We start from the raw sequence: 22,076 nt of genomic DNA, 5'->3' as shown, positions 1-22,076 counted from the left end.
ACTACAAAGACTGGGACATGGAGGCCTTCCATTCAGTCACCAGAGTCTGCAGTGAAGGACACGGTTCAAATGTAGACCTGGACTGAGTCGGTATCGTGCACCTTGCAGCTGCTCAGGGCCCCCAAATAACCTGGACCCCCCCCCCCCCCCCCAAGCTCTTGCTCCAACAAAGGAGCACTGGGACAATGAGACTAAGACCCCCCCCCCCCCCCTCATAGACTGACCGCCATCGAAGGTCTCTTCTTCCCGTGGCAGTTAAAACACGCTTCGTGGTTTGTGACCTTCTGTCGTTCCTGTTTTATTTCTAGCTGTCGTTGCGAGCAGCGCTTATTGATCACAGAACGTCCCTCCGGATCAATAAAAGAGTTCCGGCGTAAACGCGCCTTATCAGCGCTTCTTGAAGTTGGATCATTTTTCTGTTTGTTGGAACACGTGGAGGCGAGAGGCGACAATAGCAAAGATCGTATATATAAAGGTGATGGCCCACTCATAACTTTAAAAAAAACTTCTGCCTTCTGCCCACGATTGCTTCCGCTTTCCTTCATCGATATATTAAATAATATGAAATGTTCCATCCAGATGAAGTGAACTGACTAAAAGAAAACAAAGTTATAATTCAGATTCGTGCGTAAATAAACGAGCACGGACTCCAGTGCTGTGTGAGACCTCTCTTCAATAGGACAGCTTTGGCAATGAGGGATCCCCACGTCACGCGAATCCCCCTGCTGTGTTCGCGTGGACTGGAGAGTGCGTGGAGGGAGAAGGACATCCGCGGGGGACAACAACCGAGCGAGACACCGAGAGAATCTCTTTCCCAGTTCGATAATGGCGCAAATAATTAGCGAAAGTTCCGATCAAGATCGTCGATCCGCGTCGACTCGAATCGACTCCCGTCAGCCGGCAGGAACCGGCAGCGGCGGACAGGCCACGGGACCGGAGATGGAGCGCGGAGACGAGCCGTCTCCGAGCCCCGACTCCAACAAAGAGAGCGCGCTGCCGAACGATCCGGGGGGAGCCTCCGACCCGAGGAGGAGCCCCGCGCCGGGGGGGTCGGCGACCGGCGCTGACGCCGCGCGGCAGCGGTCCCGGTGGCGGAAACGCGAACAAAGAGCCGGGGAGAACGCGTCTCGTTCGCCGCCCGCCGAACGCCCACAGTCCGCGGAGAAACACGAGCACGGCTCGAAGAGACGCGCCAGCGTGGAGCTGACCTCCCTGGACGGGGAGCCGCTCAGCCGGATGGACTCCGAAGACAGGTCTGTGGGAGTAACGCGAACAAGAGTAACGGAAGTAACGCGAATAGGAGTAATGGAAGTAACGCGAATAGGAGTAACGGAAGTAACGCGAACAAGAGTAACGGAAGTAACGCGAATAGGATTAATAAAAGTAACGCGAATAGGAGTAATGGAAGTAACGCGAATAGGAGTAACGGAAATAACGCGAATAGGAGTAATGGAAGTAACGCGAATAGGAGTAATGGAAGTAACGCGAATAGTAGTAACGGAAGTAACGCGAATAGGATTAACGGGAGTAACGCGAATAGGAGTAATGGAAATAACGCGAATAGGATTATTGGAAGTAACGCGAATAAGAGTAATGGAAGTAACGCGAATAGTGGTAACGGAAGTAACGCAAATAAGAGTAATGGAAGTAACGCGAATAGGAGTAGTGGAAGTAACGCGAATAAGAGTAATGGAAGTAACGCGAACAAGAGTAACTGAAGTACCTCGAATAGGGGTAACGGAAGTAACGTGAATAAGAGTAACGGAAGTAACGTGAATAGGAGTAATGGAAGTAACGTGAATAAAGGGTTAAAGGCCTCGCTGTAGTGTAGGTGATGATCAGTAAGTCACGCTGTGTGTGTGTTGGGGGGGGGGGGGGGGGGGTCACCTGGTGACTTGCAGTGTGGTTCCGTTGGTTCCGTTGGTTCTACCATTTCGTAGACGTTTTCAGGACTTTTCTTCCTCTCTGGAGACGCGTGGCTGGAGTTGAACACCCTTGCCACCTCTTCATGGTGGTAGCTGAACGCCCCCCCCCCCCCCCCAGTTCTGATGGTCTTGGTTCGGCTCCTGGTACACGCCTACCTGAAGATGACTCGGCCGGTTGGTTTTGAGGTCGCGTCCCGGGTCATCTGACCCGTCTGGTGTCTTTCCCATTGAGCTCTTGAGGGAGGCTCTTGGTGTCCTGTTGTTCTACAGTTCTCAGAACCCCAGAATGTGAGGTCTCGCGTTGGGGGTTCCTTTCTGGTCGTAAAGTCTCCAGTGACTGCTCTGGGGGGGGGGGGTACGTGGACCCTCTGATTTGTCCTGCCCTGGGCGACCCCCCCCTTCTGGGCTCCTGGGTGCTGCTCGGCGATCATGGAAGGCCGTTACACGCTGTCCAGCTCTCTTTCGTCGTGTCTGGAGGTGATTAGTGGTTCCTGTTTTGGGAGTGGGAGCGGCCATCTTTGTTGGGGGGGGGGGGGGGAGCAGAACTCTTTGGTGCCGTATGATTGATTTCATTGAGATAAAGTAGAGGTAATGTGTCGAATAGGAAGTTAAAGAGTCCAATCTATTTGCCAAAATCATGAGATTAAGACTGTATCCGTCTTTACTTTCTGTTTTTGCACGTTTACATCCGTCTAATGTGCTCACTGTGTTCTCTCTTACTGTGTGTGTGTGTGTGTGTGTGTGTGTGTGTGTGTGTGTGTGTGTGTGTGTGTGTGTGTGTGTGTGTGTGTGTGTGTGTGTGTGTGTGTGTGTGTGTGCGTGTGCGTGTGTGTGTGTGCGTGTGTGCGTGCGTGCGCAGCAGTAGCGGCAGCACCCTGATGGACCTGGATAGCACGGCATCAAGCGGGCGCTCCACCCCAGCCTTGCTCAACGGCCACGGTGGGGCGGTGGTGGGCGGGAGCGGCGCGGCGCCGGCGGGGGCCAAGCCGCTGAGCTACACCTGCTGCTGGGACCAGTGCCAGTGGGACCAGTTCCCCAGCAGCCCCGACCTGGCGGACCACATCAGAACCCTCCACGTGGACGGACAGAGAGGGGGGGTCAGTGTCTGGTTGTTTCTGTGTGAGTCAGGAGAGGTCATGGGTTAGGGTCAGGTTAACCCAGGGTTAGGGTTAGGGTCAGGTTGGGGTCAGGTTAACCCAGGGTTAGGGGGTTAGGGTCAGGTTGGGGTCAGGTTAACCCTAACCCATATCTCTCTCTCCATCCACGTTCTTGGAGATGAGATCATCGTCTCACCTCCAGCCGTTCTCCAGCGTTCTTGGTCTCTGTGTTGAAGCAGTTTTGAAGGCTCCGTTGCCTCGGTAACGCGGAGCGAGCTTGGTGCGGAGTCAGCCGTAGGTGAACCCGTGTTTTACGCTTGTTGTAGGTCGCCGGCGCCTCTTCTTCCTCCTCAGTTGGCCTTTTCTTCTTTTACAAAGAAGTTCCTCCAAAGACGTTCTTCTTGCTCGTTTCCTCTCGTTTACGGGTTTATTTTTTTGGAGTAACGAATCCGGTGACGCGACCAAGAAGATTCGCGGGCGATCGTTACGTTGGAGAAGCACCGTCTGAGTTTAGAAGTCGCTGCGACGGTTCCGATTGTTCTCATGTCTCCGTTTCCCTGCTGCGCCTTTCGTTGTGTGTCCTGACCCGGTGTGTGTGTGTGCGTCAACCTGCAGGTGTTTGTGTGTCTGTGGAAGGGCTGCAAAGTGTACAACACACCGTCCACCAGCCAGAGCTGGCTGCAAAGGCACATGATGACACACAGTGGGGACAAGCCGTTCAAGGTGACGAGACGCCCCCCACCCCCCCCTCACCGGATCGCTCGGGGGTTACCACTACAGTTCTAAATTACAATCCATCCTCTTGTCTTTCTGCAAGTGTGTGGTGGGGGGCTGCAACGCCACGTTTGCCTCCCAGGGGGGTCTGGCCCGTCACGTCCCGACTCATTTCAGCTCTCAGAGTTCCTCCAAAGTATCCAATCAGGGCAGAGTTAAGGAGGAGTCGCCATCCAAGGCCGGCATCGCCAAGAGAAAGAAGCTGAAGAACAGACACAGACGCTCCTTGCGTAAGTTTAAACCCCCCCCCCCTCCCCGCGAGGGCAGGATCAATGTTTTAATCCCCCCTCTCATGATTTCAAATCGTTTTTTTTTGTTTTTTTTCAGCCCGCCCTCATGACTTCTTTGACGCTCAGACCATGGACGCCATTCGCCACAGAGCGATCTGCCTCAACTTGGCGACGCACATCGAGAGCATGGGCGACGGGCACAGTGTCGTCTTTCACAGCACGGTACGTTCACTGACCGACGTGACCAGGGAGGAAGCGTTACCTCCGGCCACCAGGGGGCGCTCTAGGCTCGTGACAACTAGAGTGTGGATGACATTAACTTGTAGGCAAATGAGAAAGACAGAACACAAATGCCCCCCCCCCCAAAATAAAGAAACTATTCTGCAGATTACAAGCTGCAGGTAGTAAAATTTACAGTTTTAACTTTTTGTTAAGATGTTTAAATTGTTACAATACAATAGTTTTGAAAACTGAAATATTACCCAAATGGGTCGCTTTTATTTATTTATACAAATTCTATTGTTTGCATTTAAATAAATAATAAATAAATAAAAGCATTTTAAGTCTTTTTATTTTCTGTCTTTCTTGTACCGAAAATTAACCGAACTGAACCGACATTACACTTTAGCGTACACGCAAGATTCACGCAATTGAAAAAACATTACGCGCTAAATAAAATCGCAATTAACGCGATAATTTGACACCCCTAAACAGGTTATTGATGATTTTGTTCAGAAAGACATCATTTATAAGTAAAGGAAAGATCAAAATGTTTTTTTTAATTAAATGTGCCACGGGTTTGTTCCTGTGAAGTAATGCTGATATGGTATTTTTAACATTACCTGTTACCTGCTGCCAATCAAATGACGAATAAACGGTGGGGTTCAGGAATTTGTAAATCTGATTGTGATGAAGTCAGAGTCACTGGTACTAACAATCGGTCTCTCCCTCCAGGGCCTGAGTCTGTATTATATATCCTGTATATTAATTAAGGTACCGGCTCTGGGCGGTCGAACATTATGTTTCTCCTGTGATCAGGTCATAGCCAGGAGGAAAGAAGACACCGGGAAAGTGAAGGTCTTACTGCACTGGACGCCTGAAGACATGTAAGTCCTGGACTTCTGATCTTCAAACTCCCCTCCTGCTCTGTTAACCACAAGTTACGTTACATTATCAGCTGATCTGATGATGCATAACCCGAACTGTTTTAGATGTTTACGGTTTGAACTTGATTAAGTATTGGGTTGCTGCTTGCACTGGGTTTTAGATGTAGCTCGATGAGTTTGTGTACTTGTATTGTTACTTTTAAAATGACTCCCATCTCATGCTGGGTTAGGTTTAGGCAGCTGGAGTTCAGCAGGTCGGAAATGTCATCAAAGCAAGTTGAGTTAAAACGAAATGATCTGATCTAAAAGCGTTGCTCTGCTAAACTGTTTGACAAAATCATTTTTATTTGACACGAGCATTAAAACACTAAAAATAAAATCCTGAAGAAGCGGCGATTGCAACCCTGCTTGTGTTCTGGTTGTGCAAAATGTAATTTACAATAGGCATCGTTCTAAACTTTTAAAAAGCCTTTGACACAACTGACAACAAATTGTTATTGTGCAAATTAAAGCGGTATGTTATTCGAGGACTGGCCAATGATTGCTTAAGCAGCTACTTAGAACACAGACATCAGTATGTGCAAATTAACAATATGCATTGTAAACTTTTGGGCATAACGTGGGGTGCCACAGGGCTCAGTCCTTGGACCGGTGCTGTTTATTTTGTACATAAATAACTTGTGTTCAGTCTCCAATTCTAGGAAGTGTCTACTATTTGCTGATGTTCCTCAGGGTTACAAATGCCTTTCAAATACGAAATGAACCGTGACCTGAAATCAAATTCATCCTTTCGTTGCGTTAGGCTCCCAGACGTGTGGGTAAATGAGAGCGACAGGCTGCAACAGAAGACCAAAGTGGTCCACCTGTCCAAGCTCCCCACAGACACAGCCGTCCTGCTGGACCCCAGCATCTACAGGTTCGTGTGCGAACACGTTTTCAGGATGTTTAGAAGCCAGCAGGAAACAAAACGTCACCGTTTTCTCCTCTAGGATGTTCTTCTGACGGCCTCCAGGGGGACTCCACCGCCAATTCACGGTATCTTCTCCATCTTTACATTACCTGCTCCTCCTCCTAGAAGACGCTTGGAGTTTCGAGACTGAAGAATCTCTCCGAGGTGTTTACTGAGGTCATAGGATGTTGCTAGTTTTAGGCAACACGATTAGACTGAGAAAAGCGTAACTGTAGACGGGGTAGAAAATGTAGAAAGAAACCTTGTAAATAGTTGAGATTTGTAATATATTTTTGTACTTTTCTTTTTTAAATGATGATCTTGGTTGTCGAGTGTTTCTCTGTTTTCACGTTGTGAAGATTCTCGGCCCTCCTCCGACGTCTGCTTGCAGCATTCGTCTGTTTCTCTGTTCATCGTTCACCCAATAAACGGTTTTCTTCAGGGTCTGCCTCGGTAACTTTTGACGACGGATCAGAGCTGTGTTCTAACTGATTGTCTGTGGAGGTTCTCGGTGAATCACGAGGAGCAATGACAAGGACTCGTACGTCCTCTGTTAATGTCTTCCCTGGCTAAACCTGGACATTACTGTCCTCAAAGGCGTTGTCCCGCGGCTTTCTAGTTCAGATGGGTTGCTGAGTCTGGTTTGCATTATTTGAATCAAATCACATAAAAAAAGACTTTTATTATAATTATTCAGTCAATAACGAAACAGTAAGGTAACATGACGCAAGGCAAAATGAAGATTGTCACATTGTGATGTATTGATTAGATTCGATGTATGGTTAAATAATTCCATCGGGATCAGTATTGCTAGCTCTAAATTAAACTTGTTACATTTTATGGATGCTATCGCGTCATTTTGGGAAAAGAGCAGCTATTGTTCCATCGGTGTGATGGAAAGTAAAACGAGAGGGACTCTGCTGGTGTGTGTTGGAGCTATCAAAGGAGAGGAAAGGGTTAAATTCACAGAGGAAGTCGTTTCCATCCGGTCCAGCAGGTGGCGGCAATGAGAACTGTTGGACCAGCGAATGACGTAAAACGAAGAAGAAGAATAGGGGAAGCGCTGCTAGAAGAATGGCCGGGCTGATCAAGAAGGTACGTAGAGGTCACGCCTGACACAGACAGGTGTGCGACAGACAGGTGTGCCCCCGGGGGGGTCGTTTATTAGTACTTGTATGCTAGTAGTTTAGTAGCATCGTTGAAGTGTGTTAGCAAAATTAGCACCTTGTGTCTGCCGGCCGTCGGTTAGCCTTGTAGCTAATAGCTAGCTGGTGATGCTAACTAAGGCGCGGCAGCGTTTACTAGTTCCTGAAGCCGCAGAGTTATCCAAGGTGACTGATTTTTAAATATATTTAAGCTCTTTATTATGCTGCCTTCAGGTGGTGTCGTAATTATGGGAGACACCGCTTGAACTTCTCTGCTGCACCTGTGAAGTACCTGAATAATGAATATAAATAACGAATACTCGAGTTTATTCTGAGATGAAGGTGAACCTGCAGACCGGGCTGCGTTTGATGTCATTTGTGTAGCTTCTCTGAATTGCATTTGCTTCATTTGGGCGGTGCTGTTGCACTCTGGGTAATGGTAGTTCTACCGTGAGCAGGAAGCAGACCTCGACGAGCGATGCTCCGTGTGATCAACGACTGTCGATATTAGCTCATTAAAAAGCGTCGCTCCTTTTCTGTTCCAGACGACCGGCCTGGTCGGCCTGGCGGTGTCCCAGAATCCTCACGAGGTGAGACGGAGAACGCTCGTCAGACGGACGTCCGCTTTCAGCGCGTACTTTATTATTGATCCCGTGTTCAATAACCAGCCTGCTGCTCCGGGTCTCCCCAGCGTCTGAGGATCCTGTACTCAAAGATCCTGGCGTCGCTGCAGAGCATGCCGCGGGACGCGGCGTACCGAAGCTACACCGAGCAGCTGGTCGGCGAGAGGATGGAGCACGTCAACGCGGTGAGGGACGGAACGCGCTCTGCCGTTCGCTGATTCGGTCGTAAGTTGTCCCGCGTTGACCCGGAAAAGCTTGTTCCCCCTCCTAACTGGGTCTGCGCCGTCCACACGGTGATCTGGATCAGCACCAGAAGGTTCTAGATTGTTCTTGGCGTCTTTAGACACCAACCGTGACGTCTTATCAGGGAGCAACAAGAACTACAATGACCAGAGCCATGAAGAGAGTATTTAGCATGAAAGGAACATTTTATTTGAGTAGTTTAAAGAGGACAAAGAAAGTAATAAAGTCACAAAGTATCTGAATTTAGTTAACGGTCTTGGGATTCTCTGTTTAGCGTTTAATTAACGGTGAAATCGTTTCTGAACACGCCTTTTTAACTCTTTACAGGAGCCGGACGTGGAGAAGCTGCAAACCAAGATCAACTGCGGGCAGATTGAAGAGGTCATCTTCCAGGTGGGTCACGGCTGCTGGGGGGGGGGGGGGGGGGAACGACCCCCGTGAGAACGAGGCCAGTCGGGACTCCCTGCGGGCCCGAGCTCCGGTTCCACCACCAGGAAGTGAACTGGTGGCGTTCTGTGTTGCAGGCCGAGTGTGAGCTCGCTCTGTCCCGGAGGATGTCCGAGTGGAAGCCGTGGGAGCCGCTGGTGGACGAGCCGCCTCCGGACCAGTGGAAGTGGCCCATCTGAACCCCGTCGCTCTGTGTTCTGTAGTTCTGTAGTTCTGTACCTGCCCTGTACGAATAAAGGTGTTCTCCCCCCCACCAAGCCGCAGACTGGTGTAGCTACAATGTGTCTGGTGGAAGTGGGAGGAGAGAAGCCCCCATCCTGGTCTCAGTGGTGGAGCCGCAGCTCAACGTCCGACCCTCATCAGACGCCGGCCGCTCTGACCTCCTGTGCGGCCGCTCGCTGCAGCAGCTGGAGCATTATGGGATAGATGGGAGCGAACTCCTTCCCCCGCCGGGCCTTCACCGACTGCTCGTAAGCCTCCAGAGCGCCCCTGAGACGGGAGAGAGAGAGGACGGACCGGCTTTAACGACGGCTCGGGTCTGAGGACGTCCGTCCGGCCCCTGTTGGGGGGGGGGGGACGCGGCACTCAGTGAGGTGAGCTTACCTGAGGAGAGAGAGCCTGTCTCGCTCAGCAGGATGGTCGTCCAGCCACTGGGAGTAACGGGCGATGGACCACTCGGCTCTCTGTGGGGGGAGGGGGAGGGGGAGGGGGGGGCTTTAGCTGCAACTCCGATCTGCAGTACACGGTACTCACAACAGTACACGGTACACACAACAGTATTCTATTTGTTCAGAGCAGAAATAAAAGTTCCTCATGCTCATCATTTGAGGCCTGTCTCCGAGTACTAGCGCGAGTACTAGTGCGAGTACTACCTGGTGAGGCGACTTTAGCTCGGGCGGGGCTCTGGTGAACAGGAAGTGCAGCAGCGTGCTGTAGGGGATCAGGTCGCCCACCGCCGGGCTGCTGGCGATCAGCTCGCTCGTCTGGAACAGCAGCGGCCTGGAACACGAGACACGGAGCGTCAAACCGCTCAGGACGAGTCGCCAGGCTTCATCCCATTGGTTACGAGTCGGGTCCGATTCGTCTCCCAAGAAAAGCGAGGAGCAGACCCACCTGAAGGAGCGCAGCATCCGGTACGGCTTCCCCAGGTCAGACACCCTCCTGCAGAGAGGAGTCGCCGCCATCTCCATCTGGCGGACGGGACAGAAGCAGGCTGCTCTTTAAAACGGGCGCGGCTGCAGGGGGACGCAGACGGAGGACGCTGGACGCCGGGCGACGCCCTCACCTGAGCGAAGTCGGCGGCCAGCCTCATCTTGCCGCCCTCGCCGAGCGGCCGCAGCAGACTGGTGTGGCGGACGAACAGCTCGATGGCCCTCTTGGCCGTCGCCTCCGTGCTGTCGTAGATAAAGTCCACGCAGTGGAAGAGACGGAAGTAGTCGCTCATCACCCTGGAGAGGAAGCCCTGCAGCTCCTTCATGTAGAGGGAGCAAGGGACGTCGGGCTTCTCCGAGCTGGACAGGGGCCTGGACGACACACGCGCGCACACACGCACACACACACACACACACATTCCTCTTTGTCCTTTAGTTTAGTTTAATTTCAGTTGCATCGTTAGCACCAAAAGCCACGCAGAAAGGCGATGAGCAAATATTAGCCAGGCCCAATATTTGCTCATCGCAGATCTACGGCTACCTGCGCACAGGTCAGTTGCTAAGCAACAGCATTGCCAGCGCAACGTTGAGCTCATTCGGAAGTGGAGTCTGGAATTGACTTCAGCTCCCCAGACTGGACGCCGCTCACCCTGAGAAGTCCTCCTGGTGCAGCGTGATGATGATGGCCTCGATGGAGTCGCTCACGGACTGCAGGAGGGGCGAAACGGCGCTGCTCATCAGGGTCTGCACCTCCTGAATCAGGGGCAACGGGGCAAAGGGCGGAGTCCGACAGGAATGCAAAGATGAGTGTCGGTTCGTGGGGGGAAAGAGGGAAGATGTGCTGGTTAACCTCCCAACTGTGAGCAGCACCCCCCCCCCGATGGACATATTTAGAACAGCACGTCACGTCAGCATAGAACCCAAAGCCGTAAATGAATCGTACCTCCACAGAAGAGGAGAGCGCGTCGGCAGCAGCGACTGGACACGAGGACGATCCCGATAACATCTGGAAACAAGAACGGACGCTGAAGGAGCAGGGAAACGACCCGAACCGACTCCTTTCCGTGTTCTCCCCACGCATGAATGGTGTTTTGTCTTTCATGTAGTCCCACGATGAGCTGGCGTTCATCAGGGATGTGTAGGATGCCATCATCATCATCATCATCACATTCATTTATTCTCCCAACAACTTGTTTTTTGAAAGCAACCTTGATTCTAAATTATAATCTATTCTAAATAGTACGTTAGCTGCTTGAATACACGCGCGTAGTTTCCCTACAGAGTATTTCCCACCAGACAGGCAGACCCCGTCTTGCCGCCTCCTACCTTTGCAACAGCCTGCTGCAGGCCGTAGAGGGAGTTGACCACAGCGACGTTCCTCCTCTGGCCCTCCGTCAGGGGCCCGATCACCTGGCTGGCATCGCTCTGAGTACACAACTGCAACACAGGCCGACTGACTGACACACTGGGGGGTGACGCCACTCCCCATTACGGACCTCAAAAGGAACGCAGACGCCGACGTGTCGCGGTTCTCACCAGCTGCTCGGATTTGACACAGAAGAGCCGGATGGTCTTGGCAGCATTTCTTGCTACAGCCAGGGAGAGGTTCGAATCCACCGATGCCACGTTCAATTCACTGCAAAGAGAAGCTGATCAGTGAGGAAGACAGAATTTCAATCAGAAAGTAAACGCGATACAGTTTCATCTTCCTCCTCGTCCCTTCAGGAGTCGCCACAGCAAATCAGCCTCCCAGTGGGTCGCTTACTCTATACACGATGTGTGCAATTACACCGTGCATATATTCATTAATAATTAGGTATCTTGTATTTGTACACCTGTGGAGTAAGGAATATTTAATGAAGACTCTATTTCAATTAAATTAAAGTGGGATGCACCAGGGACCAGCTCTGAGCCCCTTTTTGTTTGCCATGGTGATGGACTAACAGACGAGGTGAGACAGGAAGCTCTTTGGAATATGATGTTTGCAGATGACATTGTGATCTGCAGGTAGAGGAGAATCTAGAGAAGTGGAGGTCTGCTCTAGAAAAGAGAGGGATGAAGGTGAGCAGGAGTAAAACAGAGTACATGTGTGTACATGAGAAGGTCCCGGGGGGGGCGGGGGGGGGGGGCAGTGAAGTTACAAGGAAGAGAGGTAAAGAAGGTCGAGGACTTCAGGTACCTATCAGTGCAGAGTGATGGAGAGAATGGGGAAAGGAGGTGAAGAACGGTGTGCAGGCAGGCTGGAACGGGTGGAGGAAAGTATCAGGCGTGCTCTGTAATAGGAGAGAAGGAACAGGGCTAGAGGACGACCCAGGAGGAGAGACATGGACGTAGTGAGGAAGGACATGAGAGTGGCTGGTGTTGGGGAGGACGACGCAAAGGACAGGGTGAAGTGGAGAACGTTGGGTTGCTGTGGCGACACCCTCACGGGACAAGAAGAAAGTACAGTAGTAATCTGATTACATTCGTAAGTCAAGGATCAAGGACATTAAAATGTGTCCTCCGGTCCTTCATGTTACGAAGCCGAGCTTCACTCGCCTGCTGATGGTCTTGAGGATGCCGTCCAGCTCGTCCTTGGAGGGGGGGCTGTGGCCCCCAGCGGGGAACACGAGGTTTATTGGATCAAAAAGACGAGAGAGGGACTTGGAGAGGTAGGCTGCCTCAAACGGCTGGAGCGAGCCCTTCAGGGCTTTCTCTGGACTTCAAAACACACACAAATACAAATACAAATACAAATACAAATACAAATACAAATACGATTGATGCAAAACACACAAAACGGGCATCGATCTATCCATCAGATTGATCCGCCTTGCGGGTCACATGGGTAGAGCTGGAGCCTATCCCAGCCGACTACGGGTCGAGAGGCGGGGTACACCCCGGACGCGTCGCCACCCATAGTTAACCGCTCACAAATATGGACAATTTGGAGCGATCAATTCATCCATAACACCCCCCCCTCCCCCGTGTTAAAATAAAACCGGCTACTGGTGTGAGCGCACCCTACTGGGGCTGTGTCTTACTTGTAGTCCACTTTGCCATGTGTAAAGAAGTCCTGACTGTCCGCCTCAGGAGAGCTCATATCCAGAGAGGCGTCCGTCCCTCCACTGCTCGCCAGCGACGCCTGCAGGCCGGCGCTGTACTGCTGGAGGCGCCGCCAGAGCTCGTTGTACAGCCGCAAGAGCTTCGGATACTCGCCTTCAAAGGCCTGCTTCAGGAACGACGAGGCTGGCGAGACAAAGAGAGGGACAACGGTTTGGTCATCTAACGAAACCCACGCGCAGACAGGTGCAGGGGCATGTCGCTATGGCAACTAAGGGACTATCTTACCTTCGGACGCTTTGTGGAATTCCTCACTGAGCGTATTCGTTACATCGTTCCAGAAGGTGTAGAGGATATCAGGACAGCCATCCTAGACCAGACACAGCGATTATTAAAGCTCCTGCCCCCCCCCCCCCCACCCCCACCCTCAGGTGAGCTGTTGTGTTGAGCTGCACCCAGATGTAACTTCCAGTACAGAGAAAACTACAAGAACTACAATCTCACAAAGTAGCCGTTTGTATACCAAAGAGGTGGAAGGCAGGCAAGGCCCCGGACCCGTTACCGTGATATTATTACAGGCTTCAGGACATCGACCCACCTTCACGATCTCATCCATGAAGCAGACGTGAGTGACAGGGTCCCTCTTCTTCATCAGCACCTTCTGCAGATGTTGCACCTGGAAAACAGCCAGCAGAAGACCCCGCCCCTTATCCAGCCGCCCTGCTGGTCGTGGTTAGTGATGGTTGTACAGGTAGCTGCTCACCTGTCTACAGGCAGCACATATCTGGTCCATTAGCTTCTCCAAGTTGGTCCACAGAGCAGCGCGGAACGCAGCCGTGTTGCCTGGCGTCGGGATTACTGCTCTACCCGGTGCACCTGCTGGAGAGAGTTACTGTGAGCAACATTTTTCTGTGTTTTTGGGAAACGATATGATGATGTTGCTTTTTTTTTTTTTTTTTTATGCATAATATCAAACAAACATGCGACACAAAAAAGCCTCTAGAGATGAGCTTTTTTTTAATCCACCAAAGGCTATGCTACATTTATTACCGAGTGTAATTTAAATAAGATTTGGACGACAAACTGGGCTCTACGGAAGTGAGAAACTCGTGAACTCAAAGTAATCGTCTTTCATCTCTCAGAAGTGAAGACAGCATCGCCATAGCGACTGGGAATAGAACCTAATTGGCTTCTTTATTAGGACCCACCTCTGGGATTTGCCGGTTGCGTCAGGCCCTTAATGTCCAGAGCGTTTGTGATTTTTTCCTGGAGGCTGGTCCTGTAACCCCCGACGACGGAGCAGACGGTCTCCCTCAGGGTGCCGAGGTTGAAGAAGACCTGCAGGGCTGTGCCGACCTGTGTGGGATTCTGACAGAAAGGCCGGACAGAGCATGGAAGGATCCGTGTGAAGCTGGACTCGGGGTGGAAACGGCTCGTTCCGCTGAGAACCGACCCCGATTACCTGAACCTCCATGCCCTGCTCCAGGAATCGCTTGGCCTGGTTCTCCACCTCGATCCTGGCTCCGCTCATCAGCAGCAAGTCGCTCTCAATCACCTCGATGCCGCAAAGATCCACCCCTTGTGACAGATAGTCTGGAACATGTCCGAGTAAACGCAGATTAGATACACAAATCGATAATTCTCAGCCATTTATTCACAGGATACAGCAAGTTTGATGAATGGATTTTGTTAGTGTTTCATGCACGTAGCATGCACGTAGCACGCACGTAGCATGCACGTAGCACGCACGTAGCATGCACGTAGCACGCACGTAGCATTCACGTAGCACGCACGCAGCATGCACGTAGCATGCACGTAGCATGCACGTAGCATGCACGTAGCATTCACGTAGCATGCACGCAGCATGCACGTAGCATGCACGTAGCACGCACGTAGCATGCACGTAGCACGCACGTAGCATGCACGCAGCACGCACGTAGCACGCACGTAGCATGCACGTAGCATGCACGTAGCATGCACGTAGCATGCACGTAGCATGCACGTAGCATTCACGTAGCATGCACGTAGCACGCACGTAGCATGCACGTAGCATGCACGTAGCATGCACGCAGCATGCACGTAGCATTCACGTAGCATGCACGTAGCATGCGCGTAGCATGCACGTAGCATGCACGTAGCATGCACGCAGCATGCACGTAGCATTCACGTAGCATGCACGTAGCATGCACGCAGCATGCACGTAGCATTCACGTAGCATGCACGTAGCATGCGCGTATCGGGTGCTCCATCAGTGATTCCCTCACCGAGCTCGCTGAGGCTCTGGGCGGCCTTGGTGATCTCCCTGCTGCCCCCTTGGAGCTGCCCCTGGAGCCTCTTGCTCAAGTACAACATTCGAATGATCCTCCGCAGCAGGTCGCAGGCAACCTGGAGCAGGAGGAGGAGGAGGAGGAGGAGGAGGAGGAGGAGGAGGAGGAGGAGGAGGAGGAGCCAACGTTCAACCGAAATGTGCAGGTTATATTCAGAATCTTCATTATTATAATTCTATAAATAAACTAGAAAAGCACTTGGGGAGCACAGACCTCCCCCAAGCAGCTCGTTCCCCTCCTAACGGCGATCTGGATCATAGGGGACGTGGGGGGGGGGGGCGGGCGCTCGAGGACCTGATCCCCGGACACAGAGACTAGAGTGTGCTAGCTTTGCTGTTACCTGCAGTCTGGCCAGCTGGGTGATCCTTCCCACAATCCTGTTGTACGGGTCAACGATCTTTGACCTTATCCTGACCCCCCCCAGGGACGACAGCAAACATCAGAGCAATGCAACGTAAGCTTTGAAATGTTTGGACGCACGCAACATGGTTAAAGTCTGTCTGACCACGCCCACATCCGGTCAGGGCGAGGGCGAAGCCGACACCAATACACAATAATCAAGGACTTTCATCTCGTCATCAATATTTAAAGATATTGAGGGTCGATACACAGACTCAGATCAGACAGAGACTAATGGAATTCTGCCGATTGTTAAGAAGCCGTAACAACGTGATCCAGCAGACATCAAAGGAACTAGCCGTGCGGCTGGTCAACGCATTTACCTGTCGACAGCCGCCTGCAGGGCGCCAATCCTCGTCTGCATCATCTGAAGAACGCCTGAGAAGCACGAACCGCACAGAAAGTCATTTTCACACCTTAAACACCGATAACAGAGATGCGATCAATTCAAAGCCTCTTCAAGAACGCGCTGGTTCCCGTTTATTCGTGAGCTCGTGAAACGGTTCCCCCTGCTGGCTGGCGTATGAACGCTCGGGCGAATGCGAGGCTTCGTCAAACGCCGGGCACCGTCGTGGCTCCTTACCTTCCAGGGACTCGATCCCCGTCGCCTGGGAGAGCAAGTCTTCGTGTCTGGCCACGACCTGGAAAGGAGACGCGTAGATCCACGTGAACGTGCCGGTCGTTACCGCTTCAAGAAGGCTTCTAGATTATCGTAAACTCAACCCATCATCACCATATTTTCAAGTATTATAACAATTCCTAATTACATATTTTTGTACTCAACTCAAAATTACAAAAGAAAGAGGTTTTTACAGATGAATCGTGACGCGCATCGAGATACGAATCGAACCGAACCGAGATGCCCATCCTTAACGAAACATTATGTATGCGAATAAAAAAACGCCTTTAATATCAAAGCAATGGTTTTTTAGCGTTTTAGTGTTGCGGTGTCGGGTTTCTACCTGGCTGTGCAGCTCCTTGTCCAGCTGACTGATGCCCTGAGCCAGCTCGGCCAGCTGCTCAGCGATGACGGCACGCTGAATAGCCCGAGCCGCGTACGTCTTCACGTCAAAGTCCTCCGTGAGGAAATCAGCATAGCATTCTGCGCGCACACACACAGGAGCACGTCATCAAAACGCGTCCACTATCGGTGACTGGATTTACACGGATTATATATGTATATATATATATGTGTGTGTTCGTGTGTATTAAAGTTTCATAAGTAACGCATATTGATATCAAAACACGACGAGGTTTTGGGCTGTTTTACTACTTTTACAACGCGCCGACAGGTGCACCCGATTAGCGTCTATTTATCTGGCTTAGAAGACGAGCAGGGATTAAAGGGGGATTATAATCTCTTCTTTTTTTTTAATGTGTGCGCGTCTATTATATACATTCATTACCGTAACCGAACATGAAGCTGTTTTTACCGTCTTTCAGAAGCGAATCCGTCGAAGCTGCCTCCATGTTGACACTTCCGCGTATGACGTCAGAGCTGCGCGACAAGACGCACACGTGAACAAAACCAAGCGTTGCGTTCACAACCATCTGAAATTTAGGTTGAAAATTAATCCAAGGTCGGACACAAATCAAAGCGCATGATGACGTGGATTTTTCTAGATGACGTGGATGTGAAATTATTAATCATTATTACTTTGAATCAAACCATTAAATCATACAAATGTGTACATTTACCATATTTACTGGTGCATGTACGCATTCAAAATGCCTTATTTTTTAATATAAAATTCAAAGACACATGTATACACACACTGAAACAAGCCATTTCAGAGTACAGTAATACCTTGACATACGAATATATTTCGTTCCTGGACCGAGCTCGCAACTCAAAATAAATTTTTCCCATATAAAATAACTGAAAACAATTTCCGCCATCTGAAAACACTAAAATCAATGCTAATAACAATCGGGAACGGACCGCACACACACATCTTGTTGACCACGCCCCCCAGTGATTCAGGATGAAAGAGTTAATAAACAAGATATTTTAAAATATTTATACTTTATTAACACTTTATTTTCTCAGTGCGATTTACTTCAATTCTTCATCTCGTGTTCACTTCACTACAAAATTCATACAAAATCAATCACCGTTATCAAAATCACAACAAGCGAGGAAGCAGCGATGGTGAACGTCAGCATCCGACACCCGTCCGGAGAACTGGAGACGGCTTTACCTCCACCTGGTCTCCACCTGGACATTCAATAATTAGATGAAGCAGCTGATAACTATTGAATTTAGAACCGCTCCAAACCGCTCCATTATTGTGAGGACACTTTCAATCCGTTTAAGATCAGAGTCATTTTGCTGTCTGACATTAGGAACATAGAAAGAGCATCACCTCAGGAGACATCAAAGCTCACAAGCAGGAAAGTCACACTTTACAGCAGCATCCTCCTCCAGAACTGCACATAAACGCTCGTTAATATGACGTACAGATCGGTGTGCCTGAATGCAAAATCATCTTTTTAGTTGTTGTTGTTGTTTTCCTTCATTATTACGGCATGAATTTAAATAAGTAGAGGACTGAATTCTGATCCAAACCCTAACTTCATAGCTGCCCATGCAGCTGCTAGCGGCCTCTGATGTGGATCAACCAGTACCTGGACCTCTTGCACCCAAACAGGACCCCCCCCCCCTCCCCTCCAGTCCTCTTTCACAGGCAGGTTGCATCAAACACCAGTTTGTTTTTGGTCCGGCAGCCCGGGGGGGCTCGTTTTGAGGGGCAGTGCCATGCTCCCCCTGTGCCAAGGCGGATGCGGAGCGCGTTGGACCTGCAGGGGTCTAGGCGCCCCCCGTCGGTCTTCTCTCCAGCCGGTCCAGTTTGGCCAGATTTTCCATCAGAAGTTTGGAGCCGGGGGTCAAAAGCAGGGCTTGCTGGTAGTACGTCCTGGCTGCCGCGTAGTTTCCCTGCACACAGTTCAACATGCAGCACTTGGATTATCGGTGCAGACTCCAGGTCAGAAATAAAAAGGGGGGGGGGGGGCACACGTGGCATTCGGCAGGATTACGGAAAAACTGCTGGAGGGATCTTGCTGAAAAAAAAATCTGAAGACGGGTCTTGGTCGAACTTAAATCCCATTAAATAGTGAGAACAATCAGGATACCCGTCTGGATACCAAAACAACGACAGGATTTCTCCTTTTAATTTAATGTTACTTTAATGGAGGCTAAAAATAACTTGTAAAATCTGCATTCAATTCAGTCACCAAAATTCAGAGTCATAAAAGGGTCCGATAGGAACCATCATGCAAAATGACTTCTGGTTCTGATCCAGAATGAGGTCAGGAGTTTAACATTAGAATCCATTTATGGATTCAAGAATCAGTTAAAAATACACAAACTCTGATTCACTTTGACTTTTCATGGTTGGTGTGTAAACACAGCAAGAACAATCTAGAACCTTGTGGTGCTGATCCAGATCACCGTTTGGACGGTGTAGACCCAGCTAGGAGGGGAACGAGCCGCTTGGGGGAGGTCTGTGCTCTCCGAGCGCTTTTCTCGATTCGCAATGGAACTGAAGTGCTGTTTATTACCTTCATGTGCTGGATCCCGCCCATATTCATCCAGGCTTGTGATTGGTCAGGCTTGAGTTCAACCGCCAACTTGTAGCTCTACAACAAACACACAAACAAGCAAGCAAGCAGGGCTCGGCGTTACATCAGTTCGCTCTGTTCTAGGGCAGCACGCCAAAACCCGTCAGGCGCACAAACCCCGCACAGAAAGAAATGAAACCCGGAACCTTCGTGCCGTGACAACCCCTACCCGCTGCGCCACCAATCGAGTGCAGTACCTCGAAGGCTTGCTCCAGCCGATTCATCTCTCGGAGCTGGTTTCCCTTGGAGAAATGGAGCTCTGCTCTTACCGCCGGATCGCCGGGACGCTGCTGGAGAGCTCTATCCAGAGCGCCGAGCGCCTGGTGCAGAGAAACAGCCAACAGTCCCAGAGAGCAACACGCACACGCACACGCACACGCACACGCACCTCTGTATAGTCGCCACGCTTGCTGTAGATGGCTGACAGGAGGCGGTAGCATTCCACACAGCTGCCTTCCCTTGATATGATGTCCACGGTCATCTTCTCCGCTTCTGCCGTTCGATCGGCCATGGCTAAAACCTGAGCCTAGTGAGACGCGTACGAGACAACAGTCAACCCCAACGATCAATAACCGAACCGGTGTCGGTTGTGACCATCCGGGTGAAGGTCAAAACATCAAATAAAAGGTTTGTTAAAAGACGTTTCATCTATCGTCCAGTTTTAACTGACTCCAGATACTTATACTCCTGTTGGAGCAGAAAACAAAGAAAGGACCGAAACCACCAAGGCAGATTGCTGGTCTGTCTGATGCTGGAATGGAAGGTCATCTGTGTGTGTGTGTGTGTGTGTGTGTGCGTTCACCAAGGCAAGCCAAATGTCCGTGCTGTCTGGCTGCAGGGCGACGGCCTCTCTGTACACGCGCAGCGCCTCCTCATAGCGACCCGTGTTGTAGTACAGCGCCCCGAGGGGGGTCAGGATGTCCACTTTCCTCGTCACCATTAGCGCTCTGCACGCAGAGGTCAAAGGTTACAGAGGGAGAGAGAGCACAAGACGACGGGGAAGAATGACATTTATAGCATGAATAATCAGAGGGGGAGGAGCTCGGCGTGTCATAGGCCGTTATGCCACCAGTGCTGGCCCATGACAGCATATTGATTACTGTATTGATTGATTATAAGCCTTGTTAAAAAAGGGAAGTCTTTAGTCTACTCTTGGACACACAGATGGTGTCTGTCTCACGAAACCAATCAGGGAGCCGATTCCACAATAAAGGAGTTTATTGTCATTTTGCATCAGTGGTGTAATTTATTTTAGATTAATTGTTAGTTTGCACTGGCGGTGTAAAAACATTTATTTTTGTTTTTCTAATGTTACGTTGCATCAATTGCGTAATTTAATATTGGTTTTATTTTTATTTGTATTGTTAATTGTGGATGATTTATGTACGAAGGACTTTCAACGGAAACAAGCCCGCAAGGGCTTTTTTGAAATGCTCCTCTTAGACAGGATGTTTGACGTTATTTGTACTGTAATACATGCTACTGTGTGACTGTACTTGTACTCTAACAGTCTATCTAATAAATATATTCATCATCATCATCGATAGCTGAAAGATTACTTTCTTCTTTCCCTGGAGAAGAGAGACTGAAATATCCTCCGCCGTTTAAAATTTAGAACAAGAACAAGCATTTACACGCGACGTAACGAAATCTGTGAAGGCGAAGGCGTCCTGTACGTGAGGAACTAAGACATCGCTCATTTGGTGTCTGATTTATTCATCTAATACATCATTTTTCTTTCATTCACGATTTGAATGCATGTTTTTTCCCAGTTATTTAATTTGGCTGGGATTATATAAAAAATTAAAACAGGGTGAAAAAAAAAAAAGCGTAGTTCAAAGAAATACTTACAGTGCATACAAATACTATATTCACCTCTTGTACCAAGACTCGGCTTCTTTGTTCTCGTTATACGATCGGAGCAGACGGCCCAGATTCACCATGGCAACATAGTGCGCTGGTTTGAGTCGGATGGCCTCCTGGTAGTGAGCAGCCGCTAGATCGCCCTCTCCTGGACACGAGTAGAAAGCGGAGAGGATGGAAAAGCTTCTGAGCAAACAAAGACAGAAACTCCAGGTAGCATGCTAGCGGCAAAAAGTAACGTGAAGCAAGTCTTCTGGGGGGGGCCGTTTTACGGAGGCTGAGGGGTTTTCTCACTCTAAAGCCGCGTGCAGCATTAGAGGACCCCCATCGGAGCCACGAGATCCGACTCACCGGTGTCCACCAGAAACACGCCGTAGTTATTGTGCAGGTCAGAGCTGTCGGCGCAATTCTCGACACCCGCCAGGTAGATTTCATTGGCTTCGGCAAAGCGCTTCTAAAGGGGGGGGAGCAGAGGAAACATCAAAACGAGACCAAACTTTACCGAGGATGCAGAAAGCTGGACGCTGAACGAATCTATAGCCACTGATCACGGTTTATTGTGTGGGAGAGGGCGTGGCCCTCGCTGGGCGTTTCACCTGATCGGCGTAGAGCGATGCCAAACTGGAATAGGCGTCAGAGAAATGCGGGCCGAAGCGTATCGAGTCTTTCAGCAGCGCCGCAGCCTCTTCCTCCTTCCCTTGGGACCTGAAAAACGGCATCATCATCATCGTCGTCGTCAACGTCACAAATCCTCGTAATTCATTAGAGTGTATTTAAATGAACTGGTACTTCATTCGGCGTGGACCCCCTCCCACCCAAAGTCAACCGGGAAAGGCCCCAACACCCCCCGAAACACACGGGACAAGCGGCCCGAGGACGTTAATGAAGGCACAAATAGAAAAAGGGAAATAGAAAAGGCTTGTTTCGGGAGACTTAAGAGAAAAGGAACCAACAGCTGGAAGGTTTTGCTGTTTCCACCCCCCCCCCCCCCCGCCCCCCCATCAGCACTGCAGCGTCTGTGTGTCTCACTTGAGGAGGTTCCCCAGGTTGAACAGAGCTCGGCTATGCTGACGATTTAAGGCTAGTGCTCTTCTGTAGTAGCGCTCAGCCTCTTGTGGGCTGCGAGTTAGAGTC

The 22,076-nt window shown here is 50.3% G+C and overlaps 4 protein-coding genes across 4 annotated transcripts in view; 2 read left to right on the top strand and 2 right to left on the bottom strand.

The window, feature by feature from the left end:
• Positions 1-761: 761 nt before the first annotated feature.
• On the top strand, positions 762-6,517 carry LOC137910784 (zinc finger protein aebp2-like). The gene is made up of 8 exons (XM_068755191.1): positions 762-1,253; positions 2,785-3,022; positions 3,638-3,745; positions 3,840-4,026; positions 4,124-4,248; positions 5,065-5,132; positions 5,935-6,048; positions 6,122-6,517. The coding sequence occupies exons 1-8, from the start codon at positions 826-828 to the stop codon at positions 6,132-6,134; spliced, it is 1,281 nt and encodes a 426-aa protein (XP_068611292.1). The 5' UTR covers positions 762-825; the 3' UTR covers positions 6,135-6,517.
• A 581-nt stretch (positions 6,518-7,098) lies between these two features.
• Positions 7,099-8,802, top strand: ndufa5 (NADH:ubiquinone oxidoreductase subunit A5). Its single transcript, XM_068755051.1, has 5 exons — positions 7,099-7,176; positions 7,772-7,816; positions 7,918-8,034; positions 8,420-8,485; positions 8,617-8,802. The coding sequence occupies exons 1-5, from the start codon at positions 7,156-7,158 to the stop codon at positions 8,716-8,718; spliced, it is 351 nt and encodes a 116-aa protein (XP_068611152.1). The 5' UTR covers positions 7,099-7,155; the 3' UTR covers positions 8,719-8,802.
• Positions 8,803-8,890: 88 nt separating this feature from the next.
• Positions 8,891-16,928, bottom strand: cog5 (component of oligomeric golgi complex 5). Its single transcript, XM_068755050.1, has 22 exons — positions 16,892-16,928; positions 16,421-16,560; positions 16,042-16,099; positions 15,782-15,836; positions 15,400-15,469; positions 14,997-15,117; positions 14,195-14,325; positions 13,941-14,100; positions 13,496-13,608; positions 13,331-13,408; positions 13,021-13,102; positions 12,714-12,918; positions 12,229-12,390; positions 11,227-11,326; positions 11,017-11,127; positions 10,634-10,696; positions 10,340-10,443; positions 9,825-10,062; positions 9,653-9,729; positions 9,412-9,538; positions 9,143-9,222; positions 8,891-9,028 (listed from the first exon to the last, which is right to left on the bottom strand). Exons 1-22 carry the CDS (start codon positions 16,926-16,928, stop codon positions 8,899-8,901), a joined length of 2,442 nt encoding a protein of 813 aa, XP_068611151.1. The 3' UTR covers positions 8,891-8,898.
• Positions 16,929-18,216: 1,288 nt separating this feature from the next.
• Positions 18,217-22,076, bottom strand: part of tmtc1 (transmembrane O-mannosyltransferase targeting cadherins 1) — a 6,575-nt gene continuing 2,715 nt past the window's right edge. Inside the window, exons 7-15 of the mRNA XM_068755487.1 lie at positions 21,972-22,070; positions 21,539-21,647; positions 21,294-21,396; positions 20,955-21,090; positions 19,882-20,026; positions 19,468-19,605; positions 19,277-19,399; positions 19,020-19,097; positions 18,217-18,393 (exon numbers count right to left, since the gene is read on the bottom strand). Of these exons, the coding sequence (XP_068611588.1) occupies positions 18,268-18,393; positions 19,020-19,097; positions 19,277-19,399; positions 19,468-19,605; positions 19,882-20,026; positions 20,955-21,090; positions 21,294-21,396; positions 21,539-21,647; positions 21,972-22,070 (1,057 nt within the window). The 3' untranslated portion in view covers positions 18,217-18,267. The remainder of the gene's footprint in view (positions 18,394-19,019; positions 19,098-19,276; positions 19,400-19,467; positions 19,606-19,881; positions 20,027-20,954; positions 21,091-21,293; positions 21,397-21,538; positions 21,648-21,971; positions 22,071-22,076) is intronic.

Source organism: Brachionichthys hirsutus, chromosome 22, assembly GCF_040956055.1.
Source record: "Brachionichthys hirsutus isolate HB-005 chromosome 22, CSIRO-AGI_Bhir_v1, whole genome shotgun sequence".
Lineage (NCBI taxonomy): Eukaryota > Metazoa > Chordata > Actinopteri > Lophiiformes > Brachionichthyidae > Brachionichthys > Brachionichthys hirsutus.
Note: the sequence above shows the minus strand (reverse complement) of the source record. Positions and strands in the feature narration are given on the sequence as shown.

Bases quoted from the DNA above. Each gene is read 5' to 3' on its own strand.
- LOC137910784 (XM_068755191.1), top strand. From the start codon at position 826: ATGGCGCAAATAATTAGCGAAAGTTCCGATCAAGATCGTCGATCCGCG. The intron at 1,254-2,784 runs GTCTGTGGGAGT...GTGCGTGCGCAG, and splicing joins CGGATGGACTCCGAAGACAG to CAGTAGCGGCAGCACCCTGA. The intron at 4,249-5,064 runs GTACGTTCACTG...TCCTGTGATCAG, and splicing joins GTGTCGTCTTTCACAGCACG to GTCATAGCCAGGAGGAAAGA.
- cog5 (XM_068755050.1), bottom strand. From the start codon at position 16,928: ATGGAGGCAGCTTCGACGGATTCGCTTCTGAAAGACG. The intron at 13,409-13,495 runs GTGAGCAGCTAC...GCTGTTTTCCAG, and splicing joins TATGTGCTGCCTGTAGACAG to GTGCAACATCTGCAGAAGGT. The intron at 13,103-13,330 runs GTGGGTCGATGT...TGTCTGGTCTAG, and splicing joins TCATGGATGAGATCGTGAAG to GATGGCTGTCCTGATATCCT.
- ndufa5 (XM_068755051.1), top strand. From the start codon at position 7,156: ATGGCCGGGCTGATCAAGAAG. The intron at 7,177-7,771 runs GTACGTAGAGGT...TTTCTGTTCCAG, and splicing joins TGGCCGGGCTGATCAAGAAG to ACGACCGGCCTGGTCGGCCT. The intron at 7,817-7,917 runs GTGAGACGGAGA...GGGTCTCCCCAG, and splicing joins TGTCCCAGAATCCTCACGAG to CGTCTGAGGATCCTGTACTC.